This window comes from Crassostrea angulata, chromosome 7 (assembly GCF_025612915.1).
Source record: "Crassostrea angulata isolate pt1a10 chromosome 7, ASM2561291v2, whole genome shotgun sequence".
Lineage (NCBI taxonomy): Eukaryota > Metazoa > Mollusca > Bivalvia > Ostreida > Ostreidae > Magallana > Magallana angulata.
Genome location: NC_069117.1, coordinates 21,497,158 through 21,515,576, shown reverse-complemented (window position 1 = coordinate 21,515,576; position 18,419 = coordinate 21,497,158). Strand labels below are relative to the sequence as shown.

Here is an 18,419-nt window from a genome sequence, read left to right as displayed (position 1 = left end):
CAGTCATTACTGAGAATAGGCGTCAGTAAAAAAAATTAAATTATCTCCAGAGCCAAAGTTCTATCAAAATCAACTTTGTAAACAATTGTTCGAATTCGAAGCACCATTTTACTTGCAATTATGCATCTTCAAGTTACCGTCCCTTTAACCCAATACTGAAATAAATATACAAAGAAAGAAAGAAAGAAGAAAGAAAGAAAGAAAGAAAGAAAGAAAGAAAGAAAGAAAGAAAGAAAGAATTTCTAGCCAAGAATTCACAGGCGCCTGGCATTATTTATTTTTCTCATAATAAAAATTATACCCTCTACCTAACAAGGTAGAATGTATAATTTATATTATGAGGAAGAATTAGATAGAGGGTATAAGTTTTATTATGAGAAAAATATATAACGTCAGGTGCCAGTTCATGATATAAGAAATATCACTTTATTCTATATGGCGGACGTTTAGTAACAATTACGGCATTACATTGCATTATGCAGGATATTGCCAACGCACAATAGCAGTATAGTCTGTTCCGCGATCAGTGTCCAGGATCCTTTGACTTTGTGTCTTTGTTCCTGTTTCGGTGATCGCAAGCACTCACCAAATTAAACAGTAAGACTTTTTGCCAATTTTTTGTTACTTTTTTTTTCTACAGAATTAGAATATTCTACCAAGAAATTCTATTTTGTTATGTTACTTTAAAAAAAAGATACCCATGTTTATACGAGATATTGGTAAGAACAAATGGGTATACTATCCTGCACAATTTTAAAAGTTATTGTCAAACTGTACCTATGTAGTAAAACTGGATTAAACCATGCCACGGTTACAACTGAATTCATTCCATCGACCTTGAGATGTTTTACTACTAGTAATCAAATCACACAGAGCCTAACGACTTAACTTCAGAGCAAATCTGTAAGTTAAAATTCGTCATTTCTGAATTATTTTTAAAATATGTAACATCAATTCATCTTTATTCACCCGAATTACTAATATCCATTGAAAGCAGATAGCGAAAGTTTAAATAGCCTGACAAATAGACGATATAAACTGCGTTATCAACGACAACTATAGATGTGGCGGAAATTGCGTTATGTAAATCGTCATCATCCTGTAGTACGACCTAGCATCCTGTAAAATCTACTGTTTACAAAATCAAGGGTGAAAAGATTGTTACAGAGTTTTTTAGTGTCAGTGATATAGAGCAATTAAGGTAAGTAATAAGATACGTACAGTGTATAGAAACAACCATCGCCGGAAACCCACGGTCGGTCTCGTTTCGACTGTTGGTTTCCGACGATGAGAAACAAAATTCATCATACATGTACACTAACTGGTCATTTTTGCACTTAAAACTACGCTTTTTTAAATGCATATATTCATTTTGTACTCATTTTTCATTTTGGGGTTTTTTAAAATAAATATTTGGGTAACTGTTACAATCATTTTCAAACAAATACTATATAGTATGTTAGAATTAAGAGAACCAAAGACTTTTCTGATGTTCAAAATCTATGCCATTCCTTTGATGAATGTAGGCTTTTTTTGGTTGAGTGGGGTTCCATCCTGGAAATCTACTGCTATAGTATAATTTAAACAATACCAACGAATTTCACACAAAAATTTGAAGAAAAAACACTGAATAAGCGTCCCATCTTATTTATATTTAATTCGTTCTACTTTAACTGCTTTGACGAACAAGCAATTTAATTTTATGTAGACGTCGATGCGTTAAAAATAAGCTATAAAAATTATTTCAAATTATCTTAGGTCTCTGACTTTCCTTCGATGCGAGTAAGTATACATGTATAAGCATTATCCAGAAAACTCAGGAGCAGACTGGAAGCTCCGTATTAGGAGAGAGGGGAGTTGCGTCAGCTATAAATAAGGATCACGCAGATGAGAGATTGCACATTTCTGTTGTTAGTGACATCTTTGCACTAAGGTAGGGACAATTTTCATTTGATATTTTTTTTCCAGAAAATAAATCCTAAAATATACGGTTGTAAATAGGATTAGAAATCTCCTCCGTATTTTTAAGAATGGTAAATATATTGATTAATGATAATTATTTATAGGCGGGGTTGCATTCTGATTATATAAGTCGATATCAATGGAGGATTTGCCATTTGTTATGTTAAGATAGATAGTTATTCATCAAAGATCAAACAGAAATTTTAAAAATAAATTTCCAGCTACTACCGCTAATCCTAACTGCATTATATACAGTAATTATAGCATATGGCAATTATTTCCTCATTAATCAATAAGCAATTTTTAAAAAAGAAATCACACTTTGATGTTACTTCGAGATTAGAATGCCATAAATCGGTTTCATCTCTGTAAGACGAATAATATATTGTTGACCTTGGTTTTACGTGTAAGATCTTCTCCTGTTTCACCCGACATGACCTAACCCGTTTTGAACGAAATTGACGATACACATGTATTTTGAGACCGCCCCTTAAGTGGCACGCTATGTTTACATACAAACAGCTGATCGCACCGTGCACTTTGCTCATCGAACAGAACGTGGTTCATCTCTGAGCAAAACGGTCGCATTTCTCATTCTTATTCCCTATTGTCATGGCGATTGACAAATTTGGCGAAGACTTGCACCACTCCGAAGGGCGCACAGACTGTGGTAAGTGTGTTTAATAAATTTCATGTCGCGCTCACAGTTCGGAGTCATCATCTGTCAAATTTATTGTCAGCCATCAGTTTATCGATTAAAATGCGGAGAGAAACACATTTCATGAAGAAACACGCTTTAGAGTTGAGAGATTAACCTATGGGTGTTTTATGATTTTTTTACAAGTAAATTTTTCAAAATATTTTAAGTAAATTTAATATGAATTTCGGATGCATACATAATTCAAGACAATTGTCCAAAATTATTAAAAAAATGGTGGGATCCTACTTTAATGTTCAGATAATCTCTTTTTTAATTCAGACTTTCAATCATACTAAGTGTACATTTGATACATGCTGGGGAAATTTATTCTTCATATTCTTTAATAAAGAAATTAAAGTTGTACCGTTTTTTTATATGGCCCGCTAATTTCCAGATTCTGAAACAAAGGCATCGGCCTAGTTTAGTGGTCATCGCGAAACGCCAATAATTAACGAAGTAGGTCAACACGCAAAAGCCACGTGGTAATCGGAAGAGAATGCAAGATCTCTTGTCATTCACACTGTAAGGTTTACGCGCACTGTACCAGTTTCCTTCATCTGTATCACCCTCATACACACACTTTTATATCTTCTGAACAACGAATAGATGAACCAGACTCTGTACTGTAATCGTATGAAAGTAGGAAACTAACATTTTGTAGTTCAACTTTAGTTTTAAGTTTTATTTCATCAATTAGCAATATATCATTTAATTAAATAATCCGTTCATTTCTTTTTTAAAAGAAGATGGTCTAAAACGCATGAATGACGTCCTGAAGTTTATTGAAATGGAGAAAAATCAGAAAGATTCCCAGAATTCGTCAGAGACAAATAGCACGCATTCGCAGCAGACGACAGATACCGCTGCCCCCGATGGCGGCTGGGGATGGTTGGTCTGCCTCGGCAGTTTTGTCATCAATTTCATCCTGGACGGCACCATGTTTTCCTTTGGAGTGATGCTACTCACACTCCTCGAGTATTTTGGCGAGTCCAAGGCTAAGACCTCCTGGATTGGGTCCGTCCTGCTCGGCCTGAGTATGATTCTCGGTAAGGTTAGAAAATGTAAATATATCACAGGATTTGTGGCGGTGTATGTCTTTAATCTAATGAGTTTTGTGGAATCTACATGTAATATCAAAGTTTGATATCTATGAAACCCATGTCACAGAGTGTGAAATTATTTTTTCTGTTCGCAAATGTGGCACACTCGCACTAACATTTTGAGAATATCCCTATTATAAGGATAAACTTTGTACCTGATGGAAACAAACATATATTATCGCAATTTCGCGGCATTCATGACATTATGCTAATGCATACTTCAGTCTGTCAAATTGTAATAATATTATATTTGACCCGTTTCACATCAGTAGATGTAATATTATTGGTGAAAGTTTTTGCTCTTCGTTTTAAGGTATCTCTCTCCTCAGTGTTGTTAATTAAAGAATTTCTTGAGAAGTATATCATTAAAATCTTTAGACAAAATATACTTAAAAATACAAAGAAAATGGGGGGGGGGGGGGGGGCAGTATTCATCCCTTTGAATCAAAGCAAGCTTAATTTGACCTTTTTGCACCTGAACTGCAATTTCAGCCCGGTTGGATTACGAAAATATTATGTATAAAGCTGCTTAAATTTTTTTTCATGACCTTTTTGCACTTAAAATAGAAATTAATAGTTGCAATTTTGATTTTAAAGCTGCATGCTTGGTCCGATTTTATATCATATTTTATGCACGCTTTTAAACGATGGCTATGCTTAGTATATGTATAATAATAGGCATTGCAGTAGTTTTTCCAGTCAATTATGTCATATTTCAATGAAGAAAAATACATACAAAATTTGCTAACAAAACAAACAACATTAATAGGTACCGCGTCATTTCGCCTCATGTTAAATTTCACCCCTGACGACGAGACGGGTATGGTTATATCACGACTTTGACATCGCTTTAAAATAAAGGTCGAAATGATCAGACAAATTACAAATAAACATGTGTACGTTTTGTTCGCTAATATTTCTGAAGTCTGCTCTCTTTACAATCGATGCATATCATGCGGGTTGAATAACCCCAATCATTCGGGGGACGAAACCCAGCGTTTCCATTTTCTTAACATTCCCATGATGCATTTTGGTTTGTTTTTTTCGTTTGCCCAAAAAGAAATTATTTTTATTTACTTTGAATATTTCTAACTTTGAAAGGAGACTGATTCTGCTGGTGTAAATAGGAGAAAGTCCATAACTTTCTAAAATAAATGATTTGTATGGAAAAAGATTTGATACTGTAATAACAAAAAAAAATCGGACCAAGCAGCTTTAGATAAAAGCTTTTTGAATATCAATAATTCTATAGAACTAATCATGTTTACCTAGATGTGTATTCACTATTATTTTGACATTATAAAACATGGGGTTCAGTGATGTCATATTTTAGACAGAGGACATCATAGGAAAAATCCCTGCAAAATTTGGCTTAAATTCCAGACTTTTTCTTTGCATTGCATGATTTTATGCAAAAAGTCTATCACAATCTCAACATTTAATTCAGTACATGTGACACAGAACCTGTAGAATGTGTTCCAAACCTATCGAATGTTAAAAGTGTGTTAATGAATAAGGTATAATAAAAAAAAATATTGAAATTTCATAAAATTGCTTGATTTCTGTCATTTTCGTCTAGCAAACTTCCGCACGAAAACATAGTTTTCCCCAAACTTTGTCCATTGAATTCAAATTGATTTTCTCTTTGAATACTATGTAATCATGAAATAATAATCTTTCTTTGCTGATTAAATACAATGTAAATAAAATCATACTCATTTCAAATACTAGTATAATGATGATACGCGCAATAAAATCAAAACGTGACGAGTAGGACACCTTAAGTGTCTTTGTATACAAGTTATATTGGACTAAAAAAAACAACTACCAGTTATAAACCTGTTTCACCTCAATGCTGTTAACAGCCTCTTAATTGTCATAGAGGTAGCGCCTCTGAATTTTGAGGACAAAATCAATATTTGAATCGGAGGAATTTAGATAAGAGGGTGTATAGAAATTTTATGACATACTGTCTTGTGAATTAACAATATGATTAGGCTCTCATGGGTCTCCTACATGTATCTTAAAGAAAAAATAAATTCAAGTCTTATTTTTTTATAAATTGGCGCGTTTCCCATCCGATTAGCTTATTTCCACAAAATGATCGTGCAATACACGTGCAGTATTGCCCACAGGACCCCAAGCTTAGCGTTTTGAAAATGGTACAAATTTTAAAGAATATAGAAGGGGCCAAGTAGTACACGATTTCAAAAGAAATTACAATAGTCATTGCCTGCCACCTCACGGGACCGCGGGGGAAGATAAACAAGACCAGTTTACATGCTCCGGATGTGAACAATACAAGTGGAAGTGTTAGCTGAGCTGTAGAAAGAATTTTATAAGATACACGAAATTCTAATTCATAAAACCAGGAATGTTATCATAAGAGTAAAACTGATTTGTAGAATTAGTGGGCGCAGCAAGTTGACACTGAAATGTATTCATAAAGCTTGGCGAGTAGATAATTCCGTCATTCCTGTAGGAGTTGAAAATGTTATTGTTGTGAAGTGACCAGATTCTGAACTGTCAGATTTGTTATCATTTAATACGCACTAGAAAAGTTCGATACATATGTATAACTAATGTTGCTTATTTTCCTCTTCACCTCGTTCAGCCCTAATAATATGTGCAGACAAAAGTTGTCACGCGATTATTAGATGGGGTTGCATGTACTTTACTCTTTTTGAAGTGCGAAACACATTTCAAGTATTTACCCCTTTATATCCAATATGTACATATGTATACCAATTTATAACGTTGATTTAATTAATTTATTTAGTTTTAAAATTTAATTTTTATCAATTTTTATGTACAAAAAAGATGTTTATTACATGTATTATATGTAATCGACAAATAGATCGTGACGAGCCTCTGCGATTGAACCACACAAAATAAGCCTGCACTTAATGCTTCTGCTGTATGAAAATGAAAAAAAAAAACATCTGAATTTGAAAGTGTAAAAGTAAATTCTACTTTTATTCGAAGCTCGTGTTCAGTAAATTAGGATAAACAATAATATATATGCCCAGAGTGTTCAAACCAGTACCCTCGTCCTCGAAAAAAGCAGGCGCAAAATAAGATAAGAGATGTGAATAATAACTATTAAGATACTGGCTCTATAGAACTTTAGCTCTAGAGAGAGGGGAGCGTCAGTCTGTCCATCCGAATTTTCTCATATAGCTACAATTATGTAGCTATTGAGATATACAGTAAAAAAAAACCCAGTACGTTCTTGGAAATTTAAATTACATTGCTTGTGTAACACAATCACCCTTTATTATCAACAAACTCAGAAAATGAATAGCTGAAGGTACATTTAGAGATCTAATGCGCCATAAATTGGACTGTGTATCTACTTTGGTGTCTAGTCGAGTAGGTACCAAGTGACAGGGCTACTTAGAGACCCCCTTCTGTTTACTGATGTCACTTGACCTCAACTTGAGGTTTGTATATGACCAGGCTTGGGGTAATGCTAAATGTAATGGTAATGCATTGCAATGCATTACATGTTTTCAAAGTAATGCTAGTAATGTGTAATGCCTCAAAATTAGCATTACAAGTAATGCTAATGTAATGCATTACTTTCCAAAATCTAGTGTAATGCTGGCATTACATGGCATTACTTTGCATTACTATGCATATTTATGCATGTTCACTTTAAAAAATGTGAAGAATAAATGAATAGTTGAAATTTAATTTGATTAAATTTATTTTTAAAGAAGAAAGAAATAATTCTAATTAAGAGAAAAATGTTTTAATTGGACATGTTTTACTTAAAAAAGGTTTTTTAAAATTCATTTTTGAATTGTTTATATTACTAAAGATAACAGCACAATTTCATAACATTTTTAAGAGTGTTGTTATTAAGAGTTTTTAATCATTTAAACAAATTACTCCAATTAGTTTGCACTTCAATAAGAAATGTGTCAACAACACACTATGCCCCCAGGATAATCTAAGTATCAAAACAATCTATTGTTATAAGAAGTGCTAAACACCCCAATACCCTTCCCTTCGCTATGTCAATATCAATATCACTTCCAATATTATAACCCATTTGAAAATAATCTTACTTATTTTCTCTCTCTTTCTCTCTCTTCTCTCTCTCTCTCTCTCTCTCTCTCTCTCTCTCTCTCTCTCTCTTGTATATTAATTACACTGTACATCAGTTTGGACTGATAGAAAATACAAGATTTATGTATTTAATCTATTATTGCACTTAATATATCTTAAGATAAAGATCGTCAAACAGTATTTTCCAGCCCAAGCTTTGACTGCTCCTGCAAAACATTTATTTAGTATAGCCCGGAAGATGGATGCATTTAAAAGATGAACCCTTTGAAACTTCGATCATAAGTGCAACAGCAATCTTTTGTCTTAAAGTGTCCTTTAGAAATACGATTAAAATATATTAAGAAATATAACTAGGAAAATCATCTGTTTATAAATTAATAAAGTTAAGTGTCCAAAATTATAAAGATTTGTGTAATCTGGGGATATATCTATATTTAGCTTTTAAAAACCGCAACATTATTTCATAAATTGTTTTTTGTTACGCATGTCATCCTGTGTCTCTATTTCATATCTGATATTGTATCATGCCAAATGTCTATAAATATAATTTTACTTAATATGTAATATGTTGTTCATATTGCCACAATATGATTATATATTGAGCAAATAAAGAATGACTCTTGTTTATTCATTGAATTTGAACCTGATACTGAGCATGAAGCTGTAGATATGTTAAAGAGTGTTGTATATTTGAAACATTTGCAAAAACTCTTTATTAGCTTTACTTTTTAAAAAAAAGTAATGGTAATGGTAATGCATTACTTTACTCATGTGATGGTAATGTAATGCATTACTTCAAGAAAATCAAGTAATGGTAATGGTAATTTAATGCCCAAATTCATGAAGTAATGGTAATGTAATGCATTACTTTACAATGTAATTCGCCCCAAGCCTGTATATGACAAATAAAAAGCTCACCAAAAACAACAAGTCCATTTTGGCTCCAGATTAAACAGTACACTGCGTAATATAGCTTCCAAAAGAGCATGTATATGTGCTCAAACCTAGGATGGACATTTACCGGTGCTTGTGAGAGGGTGTTTTGTCATAGCATGTAGTTTAAAATTTGCCAAACACATTTACATGTACCTTGCTTTTATATGCATTTTTTATATGCATTTATGCATGCAAATATGGTTAACAAACACAACAAGAGATTTGCTGTTTGACAGAAACGTCCGTCGGTACGAGTCAGCAGAATGTAGCTCCGACTTCGAAACCTTATTCTGCGGGCGTCATTATTATTGTTCACGTCGCCACTGATCAAGTAGCATGAACAGCTAGTGATAGGTCCTAACCTTTGAAAATACACTGATTGTCGCCGATACGTCACTAAACTCTAGGACATTTAGGGATGTATCAAACAGCGTGGTAACAATTTTAGAGGTTGGGCATGTATACATAAAGTACATGTAAATCTCTATGCCCCAAATTATTCTTAAAACTAGTACATATTATTTGTTATACAGAGTGGCAAGGTGTTTACATTGATCGAAATATTTCACGTGTTTTATTTTGATATGTATAAATTTTATAAGCTAATATATATTACATGTCTTAAATACTGGTAATGTAAGGTGAGGTGATACACCAAATTAAAAATCTCTTATAAGAGATGACATATTATGTATTTAGAGCAGAAAGTTGCTGTAATGACCTGGATGTTTTTTTTATCATACTAATCAGACTTTCAAAGATGATAGTTATAGTACTCCAACGAAAAAAAAATGCACTGACTAAGCAAACTGTGGAATGTCTTTATCGGCAACCATGCACGTGTGACTACAGTATCAGGCCATGACCCAGTTTAGATTGCCTTTCACACATATTAGAGTTTTTAACCGGGTTTTCCAAAGAAATTATACGGATAACTCCTCCTACAATTTTCAGGATAAAAAGTTGTTGTTTTGCAGATCAATTGTACATATATCAGAAATGTGTATATTACTTAATTTTTTTTTGTAAAATATAAAAATATGCACTTCTCTGATACATGTAAAATTGATCTGCAAAACAACAACTTCTTATCTTGAAAATTGTAGGAGGAGTTATCCGTATAATTTCTTAAATCATTCTTTAAAAGATACGATTAAAAGATACGAAACTGTTGTTGTGCAGATCAGTTGTAAATATATTAGAGATGTGCATATTGAATTTTAATTTTTGATAATTTATCAAACAATACAAGCTGTTGTACTAGTATAGGGAACTCCTAATGTATGGATAACTCTTCCTTGGTTTTTCAAGATAGGAAATTTATGTATTGTAATAAATATCCAAAATATATATATATATATATATATATATATATATATATATATATATATATATATATATATATATATATATATATATATATATATATATATATATATATATTCCTATTGGTTTACAGGTCCTTTTGTTGGCTGGTTATTGGACAGATTCACCATCCGTCAAGTGACATTGTGTGGTGCCCTGGTAGCCTCCTGCGGCTTTGTCATCAGCACGTTCGCACAAAGTGTCGAGGTCCTGATTATAACGTACGGGATTGTTGGAGGTAATCTGATAACTCGGATAACACAAATCATCTTTGACATCGCGACCCGTTTACAAGCTCCTATATGATCAGAGATAGTACTGTTCAAGGCTGCTGACACATATATCAAAAGTTCTTAGTACGGAGACCTTTCAGTAATGCGGTCTAAATAAGTACTAAAAAGGAACCAGATATTAAATTTAAAAACAATCATTCAAATTCTAGTAGCGTTTCACACCAATTCTTTTGGTATAAATACGTGCATCTTGTATATCTTATTAAACCTGAAGCGGTAGAGGGGTGGTTCAAAACAGATTATCTGGATTTTTTTCATACTTTTATATGGATGCACACATGTAGTTTGAGCACAAAGGTATTTTTGATTATCAAGATGAATGATAACGCAAAAAGTGGTGGAAACTGAAACTTTCGACAAATGAGGGTTTACTATAGTAGATTTTGAGGCGGTCAATATTGATAAGGAGCAAAGTTTTCTAGGTCGGTCCACATCAATTTATTTCTTGTTACCTTTCAGGAATCGGTTTTTGTATGATGTTCATTCCTAGCATCATTGTCGTGGGTTTATACTTTTCCCGGAAGAGGGCGCTCGCAACCGGAATCGCCATGAGCGGTTCCGGCGTAGGAACCTTCGTCTATGCCTACCTCTGTGAAGCTCTCTTAAATGAATTCAGCTGGCGAGGAACAGTCCTGATTATGGCTGGAATTATTTTGAATTGTGTCGTCTGTGCTGCTTTATTCAGACCTTTATCGAATGAGGCCGTGAAACAGAATCAACGAAACGCGAAGGAAAGCAAACTGTACGACTGTGTGCATTGTTTGGATTCGAACAAATCTTCGTCCACTGACTTGAGCACAAAAAGTAAAGATTTGTATGGAGGATTTGACGGACCAAGAAACGGGTCTGTTGTATTTAACTCTACCTCAGCCTTGGATAGAAGGACCCCTGCATGTTACTCATTTATTGAAAACACTTCTTACCGAAAACCCAAACGAATGTACTCGAGCGCCCATGCGTTAAACCGAATAGACAATTTGAATTTTCAACAACCTAGTGTGCTAAAGCCGTTTAACCCTCTGTCTCGAAAAGACATCTATTACAGTGGAAGCGTCAGAAACATCCCCAAAAGTGTGTCTAGCTCAGACTTAAGTGATAGTAACAACACTGAGGAGTTGTCTGACTTTGAAATAGAGGTCAGTGAGGTCAAGGCCGCTTCCTGCTGCTCGTGTCTACAGAAGCTGGGAGGAACGGTAGACTTGTCGCTCTTTAAGAATGGCAAGTTTACTCTCCTGCTGTTGTGTATGGTGCTCTGGACAGGTAAAAACCCTTTTCTCGTTTTGTTTATTATGAACATTTATCCATGTTGTATAGAATATTTCACATACACGGAAATTGAATCACAGAATAAAAGACAATAGTGAAGGGGAAATAAATCTCGATTTGTTCTGTGGTTCAACACGCACTTCTGCCTAAAACGCCTTACCATGTGAAACATATTGGAGATGATGAAAAAGTGAAAGTCTTGATGATGATATAATTGTAGAAATAGTTACAACGTCCGAAACCTATCGTCAGTCTTGAAATATGCTCACTGACCGAGGACTAACTCGCTGATTTTTCCTCGTTCTCGTGAATAATCCTCTCCCTATTCAGATAAATTTTGCCGTTTCATTGGATGACTGAGATTATTTAAATATTCATGAAAACGAGAAAAGATCGAAGAGTTGGCCAACAGTCAGTAAGCGCATGCGACACTGACCATGGGTTTCCAACGATGCACTTCACAGCATAATAACATCTCATCAATATGCTCATAGATTTTGTGCAAGCTTTTGTACATATAACAATTTTTTGTTGCCGTTTAGTCAAAAGCATGTTGACGTCATTTATTAGGTTAATATATGTATATTTAAAATATTATATGCACGTACTGTTTCTCAAAGTATTTATCACCCTATACGAGTGTGCCTAACTATTTATTTAATTTGACATAGCAGTTTCAGTAGACTGAATCAAAAATATCTACGCTTTAGCCGATGTAATGTGACGGTAACGTTTTTAATTTTTTGAAATGAAATAACATACGTGTAAATTTGAATTTAATTTTTTTTTATTGATTCATGTTTTAAACTGTTATCAGTACATCGATTTTTTTAACCATTTCATCCTTTCCTTTTTCTCTGTACAAAGGAGTGGAACAGGTACTCAGGGAAGCTAGGTGGTCCTCATCAGGCTCCGTCGTCAACAACTTTTCTCAAGTCAATACTCAGCCTTAAATCTGAGGTTTGACCTCAGGTTTATGCACTTTTCTTTAAAGGACTTGAGTTGAGGAATGAGTTGAGGGATTCAAAAATTTTGGTGACGGTGGAGCCAGGTCTACTTGCACTTACAATTTTTTCGATATGATTTGTTTGGCTATAAAATATAATTTAGCATAGAAAAATCGCATGTATAAGTATTTATCTAAATCTATTTATTGAGCTCTTCATCTAAAGGAGATCAGTAGAGTCTAAAAATGGTCTCGACCATCGAGCTCTTATAAGTTGTTGTTGAAAATCAATCTGTAATTAATTAAATGATCAGTTTTGCATGTATCTTGCAAATGCAATTAAATCTTAAGACTTGACACGGGTACCTGTTTCAATTAAATCCATCATTATGATGCTCCTCCCCCCTTTTTTTAGTTTACATTTGCTTCTGTTTTTTCAGTCACTTCTGTTTTTCAGGGGGTCAGGGCGCTGACGTAATTCTCCTGCACGTGTGCATTTAGGGGCTTACCGTTACGTCCGGCAGTCAAGTCACTCAATATGCAAAGATGTAATTGGCAGGACGGTATACATTGGAAAAATGGTGTAAATGGGGGGTCGTAGAGACGTTGTTTTGAATTTGATCATTTGCATTGAGAAAACCAAGTTTAATAAACGATTACTTTAAACTTTTGAGCCACAAATGTGAATATATTTGCATTTTAATGTCGGTACCACGTTGACTTGAATATTTCACAGTAAAAGCAAGCTGGGCTAACTTAAGAATGATTTATGATAAATGGAAAAGGTTAAAAACTTAGGAAATTTTGTTTATGAAAATCAATTTCACGGTAATGTAATTTACTTTTTATCAAGCTTAAACCACAGGGGCTTAATGTTGAAAACACATATTTTTTTTCTATAAATTGATAACTACAATATATTGAAAAACCTTTCATTATAAAAGAAAAAAAATGATTTAAACTCCAGGCGTGTGTGACTGTAACAATTTATTTCTTTTACACTTGATACACGAATAGCTATATATGCATGTATGATATAAAATTTCTTTCAAAAATTATACAACCAAAGCAAATGATCAATAGGGATGTTAAACTTGGATGTAAACACTCTTTTTCATCTGCTATCATACTTTATCGGCACATTAATTTTACTTACCCAAAGGCATATAGATATAAGATTATTTATAAATTGGAAAATCTTCGTTTACAGAAATTTTTTTTTTTCTGCTACGGAAAAATGAAAATTATCAATACAATTTCTTTGCAGATGGTGACTTAATTCTCACTCAGAGAATTCATGCCATATCATTTTTGAAACAATAGATTTTAAATCAAGATTGATATTTAATTATTTTGATAAAACTTTCACTCAAAATTGAATAATTTTATTGAATATTTAAACAAAAATTATATATATTTTTTCTATCCCACAGCTCAGTCTATAACTCTCACCTACCTGCCAGACATGGCCGTCGCTAACGGTATACCACGTGATAAAAGCGCGAGCATCATCTCTATCTGCGGCATCACGAACACCATCGGGCGGATTTTGGCGGGCTTTCTGACCGACTCCTTCCACGTCAGCAGTACAACCATCTATCTCGTCGCCCTTACTGTGGCAGCTGGAACCAACTTTCTCTTCCCGTGGTGTTACAACTATCTGACTATTGCCCTGTGTTCGGGCGTCTTTGGTCTGTGTATGGGTAAGTTTTGGGTTTGATCAGTTGGACAGTTTATCACATTGTAATTTCTACTGAAAATAACGAAGGACTGTTTTTTCCCGTTGACCACAACAAAAATAAGGCAAACATATTGTGTATAATTTACATTGCATTCCTCCTATGATTTACAGCTAGCATTGTATGCCTGCGTACCATTGTGATCGTGGAACAGCTAGGTTTAAAACGACTAACCAGTGCCTTCAGCATGATTGCATTTTTCCAGGGCGTAGCATTTATTATTAATCCCCCACTTGCAGGTAAAGATCACATTGACTCCACATACCCAAGGTTCAAATCTTGGATATAATTATTTGAGTAACTTTATTGCATTTGATACATGATTAATTTGCGATTAGAAGTTGAGCTGTATGAGATATTTTGCAGGTTTTCTGTACGATCATATGAATTCCTACCTGTACCCGTTTATCTTGTCCGGGACAATGTACGTTGTGGCTGCCCTGGCCTGTGCTACAGTCATGCTGAAACACTGCATTTCGGCCAAGGACACAAGCAAAGACAACATTTCTATTGTGATTGAAAGTGAGGGGACCTCAACGGATGAATCTCTTCTCAATGTATTATGATAGAGTGTTATCAGAATGTTTTATATGCAAATTATATATTAAATTAAAGTATTGTCATGTTTTGGGAATGCTTTGCTTTTAAACTAAAATTTGCTTGTTTCTTGATTTCTGGCCAAGCGCTAGAAGAGCCCTTAAGTTAGTTAACCATTCTAGACTTTAGCATTAGCAATGGATACAATTAGAAATGTAGAGCTTAAATCGAGACCATGCTGTATTATAATAGTTAGATGTATATAAAACCTAATATATATTCAAGTGCAATTTTTTTTACTCTTTTAATCCTAAATTAATCAGCATTATTGTCTTTAAAAACGTGTTTCTTGATTGCTCTTTGTTGGTTTTACAGAAAATCGTGACCAGATGTTAATGGCGACATAAATGTAGTATGATATTTTAAACGAATATATCAGGATATTTTTAAACCTACTGTATTCTTATTCTGGAACAGAAGTGCCCCTTTTCATTCTGGTATTATGTGTGTAAACTCCCTTGAATATTTTTAAGTGAGTACTTTACATTTTTACATTTTGTCTACATTATTCTGAAATGAATATTTGTATTCCTAATCTTAATCAATATTTATAAATTATCAATAAAATGCAAACATTTATAGAGGCAGAATTAGATCAGATAGCACTAATTTTGAGTCTGTTTCTCAGCTAGAAAACCTCCTTTATTTTTTTATTATTGTACCATACAAAAGTAATGTAAGATTTATCAGTTTGTTAAATATATTTCAAGATTGGTAATGAATATGATATTCATTCTTTCTCCAAGACTGCATATTAAATGAAATATGAACAATATCAAATCCATGAATTTCATCTCTTCCATCAGTTTTCGTTCAACTTTGAAGATTGAATTTACATCATTTTACATGTGTGATAAAGTTTACTCCTTGGTGAATTTTGTCAGAAACAAGCGCCTGGGGTGTGATGTTATTTGTACATTTTCCCTATCCTAGATGTGTGAGCATTCTTTTGATCATTTTCAATTCTATTGGTTTTTATTAATTGTGATTAAGTTACAATGGGTATAAAACTTCTCTAAATAAATTAATTAGGCCCAACTGTTGTTTATGACTTTCTTGTACATGTACTTAAGTTTTAAAGTCAACTGAAATAAAGAAAGGAAGCTTTACTACCTCTCGAAAGTTATTTTGTATCAGCCAACAAATTAATAACTCTCTCTCTCTCTCTCTATCTCTCTCTCTCTCTCTCTCTCTCTCTCTCTCTCTGGTCTTGTATTTGTTTTATTGTCAGTTGATGTTGTTTTGTCATTTTTGGGGATTTTATTTTAACAATGTATTTTTTTTTCTTTTATGGAGTGGAAATATTTTCTTCGCAAGTTATGTTATAGTATTATAGTGATTGTATTTTATAAAAATGATTTTAATGGACTGTATGATTTGCTTTTTATCTTATTGTTTTTAAAGAGGCATTCAATCATACTCGTTGTTATTTGCGTTTGAATAAACATTTACATATGTACTTTTTCTTTTACTTATAATAAATCAATTTCTTAAGCCATAAACACTTATAAAAAAATTTCAGAATTTTCAGTATCTTATCGATAGAAATTAAAATAACATTTTGTTGCATTATTTAATTTTTTAAGTTGCCCACGGGATATACCGCTCACCCGAATAACAGTGCTGCAGCAACAAGTTAATTGTTATAAACCACTACAATACTACGTTAAAAACAATTTCATAATTATTAAGATAAATTTTCCTCAAATTTGACTTGATATATTGTTCTCTTATAAAACAAACAATCTCACTTTATCTCTCTTTTGGCACAAAGGAAACAAATTGGCCTAACAGTTTTTGCCCATATGGTTTGAAGTATTGTTATCAGACAAATTTTCAGGTGAGAGGATGACGAATTACGAGACATTTGGAGTTACATTTGATTGCGCATTGCTAAAAGTTACCTTTTTGAAAATGAAAAATGATTGTTAAAACCCAGTGGAATATATTGATAGTGATACTAACATTTTGGAGTACACTGTGACGTGAAAATGTAACATACATAGTGTCTTCCCACAAATGTTTATTTTATGTATAAAAATTTGGCCTGACGACTACTTTATATGCTTTTTATTTGCTCATCTGAGCCAAAGGCTCAAGTGAGCTTTTCTGATCACAATTTCTCCATTGTCTGTCGTTGTCTGCGTTGTTGTCGTCGTCGTTGTCAACTTTTCACATTTTCATCTTCTTCTCAAGAACCACTGGGCAGATTTCAACCAAATTTGGCACAAAGCACCACTAGGTGAAGGGGATTCAAGTTTGTTCAAATGAATGGCCACGCCCTCTTAAAAGCAGAGATAATTGAGAATTATTGAAAATTTGTTGGTCAAAAATCTTCTTCTCAAAAACTATTCGGCCAGAAAAGCTTAAACTTGTGTGGAGGCATCTTAGTTAGTGTAAATTCAATTTTGTTCACATCATGGTCCCCGGGGGTAGGGAGGGTCCACAAGAGGGGGGTCAAGTTTTACAAAGGAATATATATAGAAAATCTTCTTCTCAAAAACTATTAGGGCAGAAAAGCTCAAATTTGAGTGGAAGCATCCTCAGATATTGAAGATTCAAGTTTGATGAAATCATGGTCCTCGGGGGTAGGGTGGGCCCACAATAGGGGGATCATGTTTTACATAGGAATATATAGAGAAAATCTTTAAAAATCTTCTTCTCAAAAACTATAAGGCCAGAAAAGCTCAAATTAAAATGGATCTTCAGGGAGTGTAGATTTAAGTTTATTCAAATCATGGTCCCCGGGGGTAGGGTGGGGTCACAATTGGGGGATCAAGTTTAAGATAGGAATATATAGGGAAAATCTTTTATAATCTTCTTCTCAAAAACTATTAGGCCAGAAAAGCTCAATTTTGAGTGGAAGCATCCTCAGGGAGTGTAGATTTAAGTTTGTTCAAATCATGGTCCCCGGGGGTAGGGTGGGTCCACAATTGGTGGATCAAGTTTTACATAGGAATATATAGAGAAAATCTTTAAAAATATTCTTCTCAAAAACTATTAGGCCAGGAAAGCTCAAATTTGAGTGGAAGCATCCTCAGATAGTGTAGATTCAGGTTTGTTCAAATTATGGTCCCCGGGGTAGGGTGGGTCCACAATTTGGGGATCAAGTTTTACATAGGAATATATAGAGAAAATCTTTAAAAATCTTCTTCTCAAAAACTATTAGGCCAAGAAAGCTCAAATTGGCGTGTAACCATCCTCAGATAATGTAGATTCAAGTTTTTTTAAATCATGGTCTCTGGGGGTAGGGCAGGGCCACAATGGGAGATAAATTTTTATATATAGAGAAAATCTTTAGAATCTTCTTCTCAAAACTATTAGGCCAGGAAAGCTCAAATTTGAGTGGAAGCATCCTCAGATCGTATAGATTCAAGTTTGTTTAAATAATAGTCCAGGGGTAGGGTGAGGCCACAATGGGGGATGAATTTTTACATAGGA

General features: G+C 33.7%; 1 protein-coding gene across 1 annotated transcript; it reads left to right on the top strand.

Moving 5' to 3' along the window:
• Window positions 1-2,481: 2,481 nt before the first annotated feature.
• LOC128191617 (monocarboxylate transporter 5-like) lies at window positions 2,482-16,437 on the top strand. The gene is made up of 7 exons (XM_052863781.1): window positions 2,482-2,632; window positions 3,406-3,708; window positions 10,232-10,375; window positions 10,890-11,690; window positions 14,076-14,345; window positions 14,495-14,620; window positions 14,748-16,437. Exons 1-7 carry the CDS (start codon window positions 2,575-2,577, stop codon window positions 14,945-14,947), a joined length of 1,902 nt encoding a protein of 633 aa, XP_052719741.1. The 5' UTR covers window positions 2,482-2,574; the 3' UTR covers window positions 14,948-16,437.
• Window positions 16,438-18,419: the final 1,982 nt, after the last annotated feature.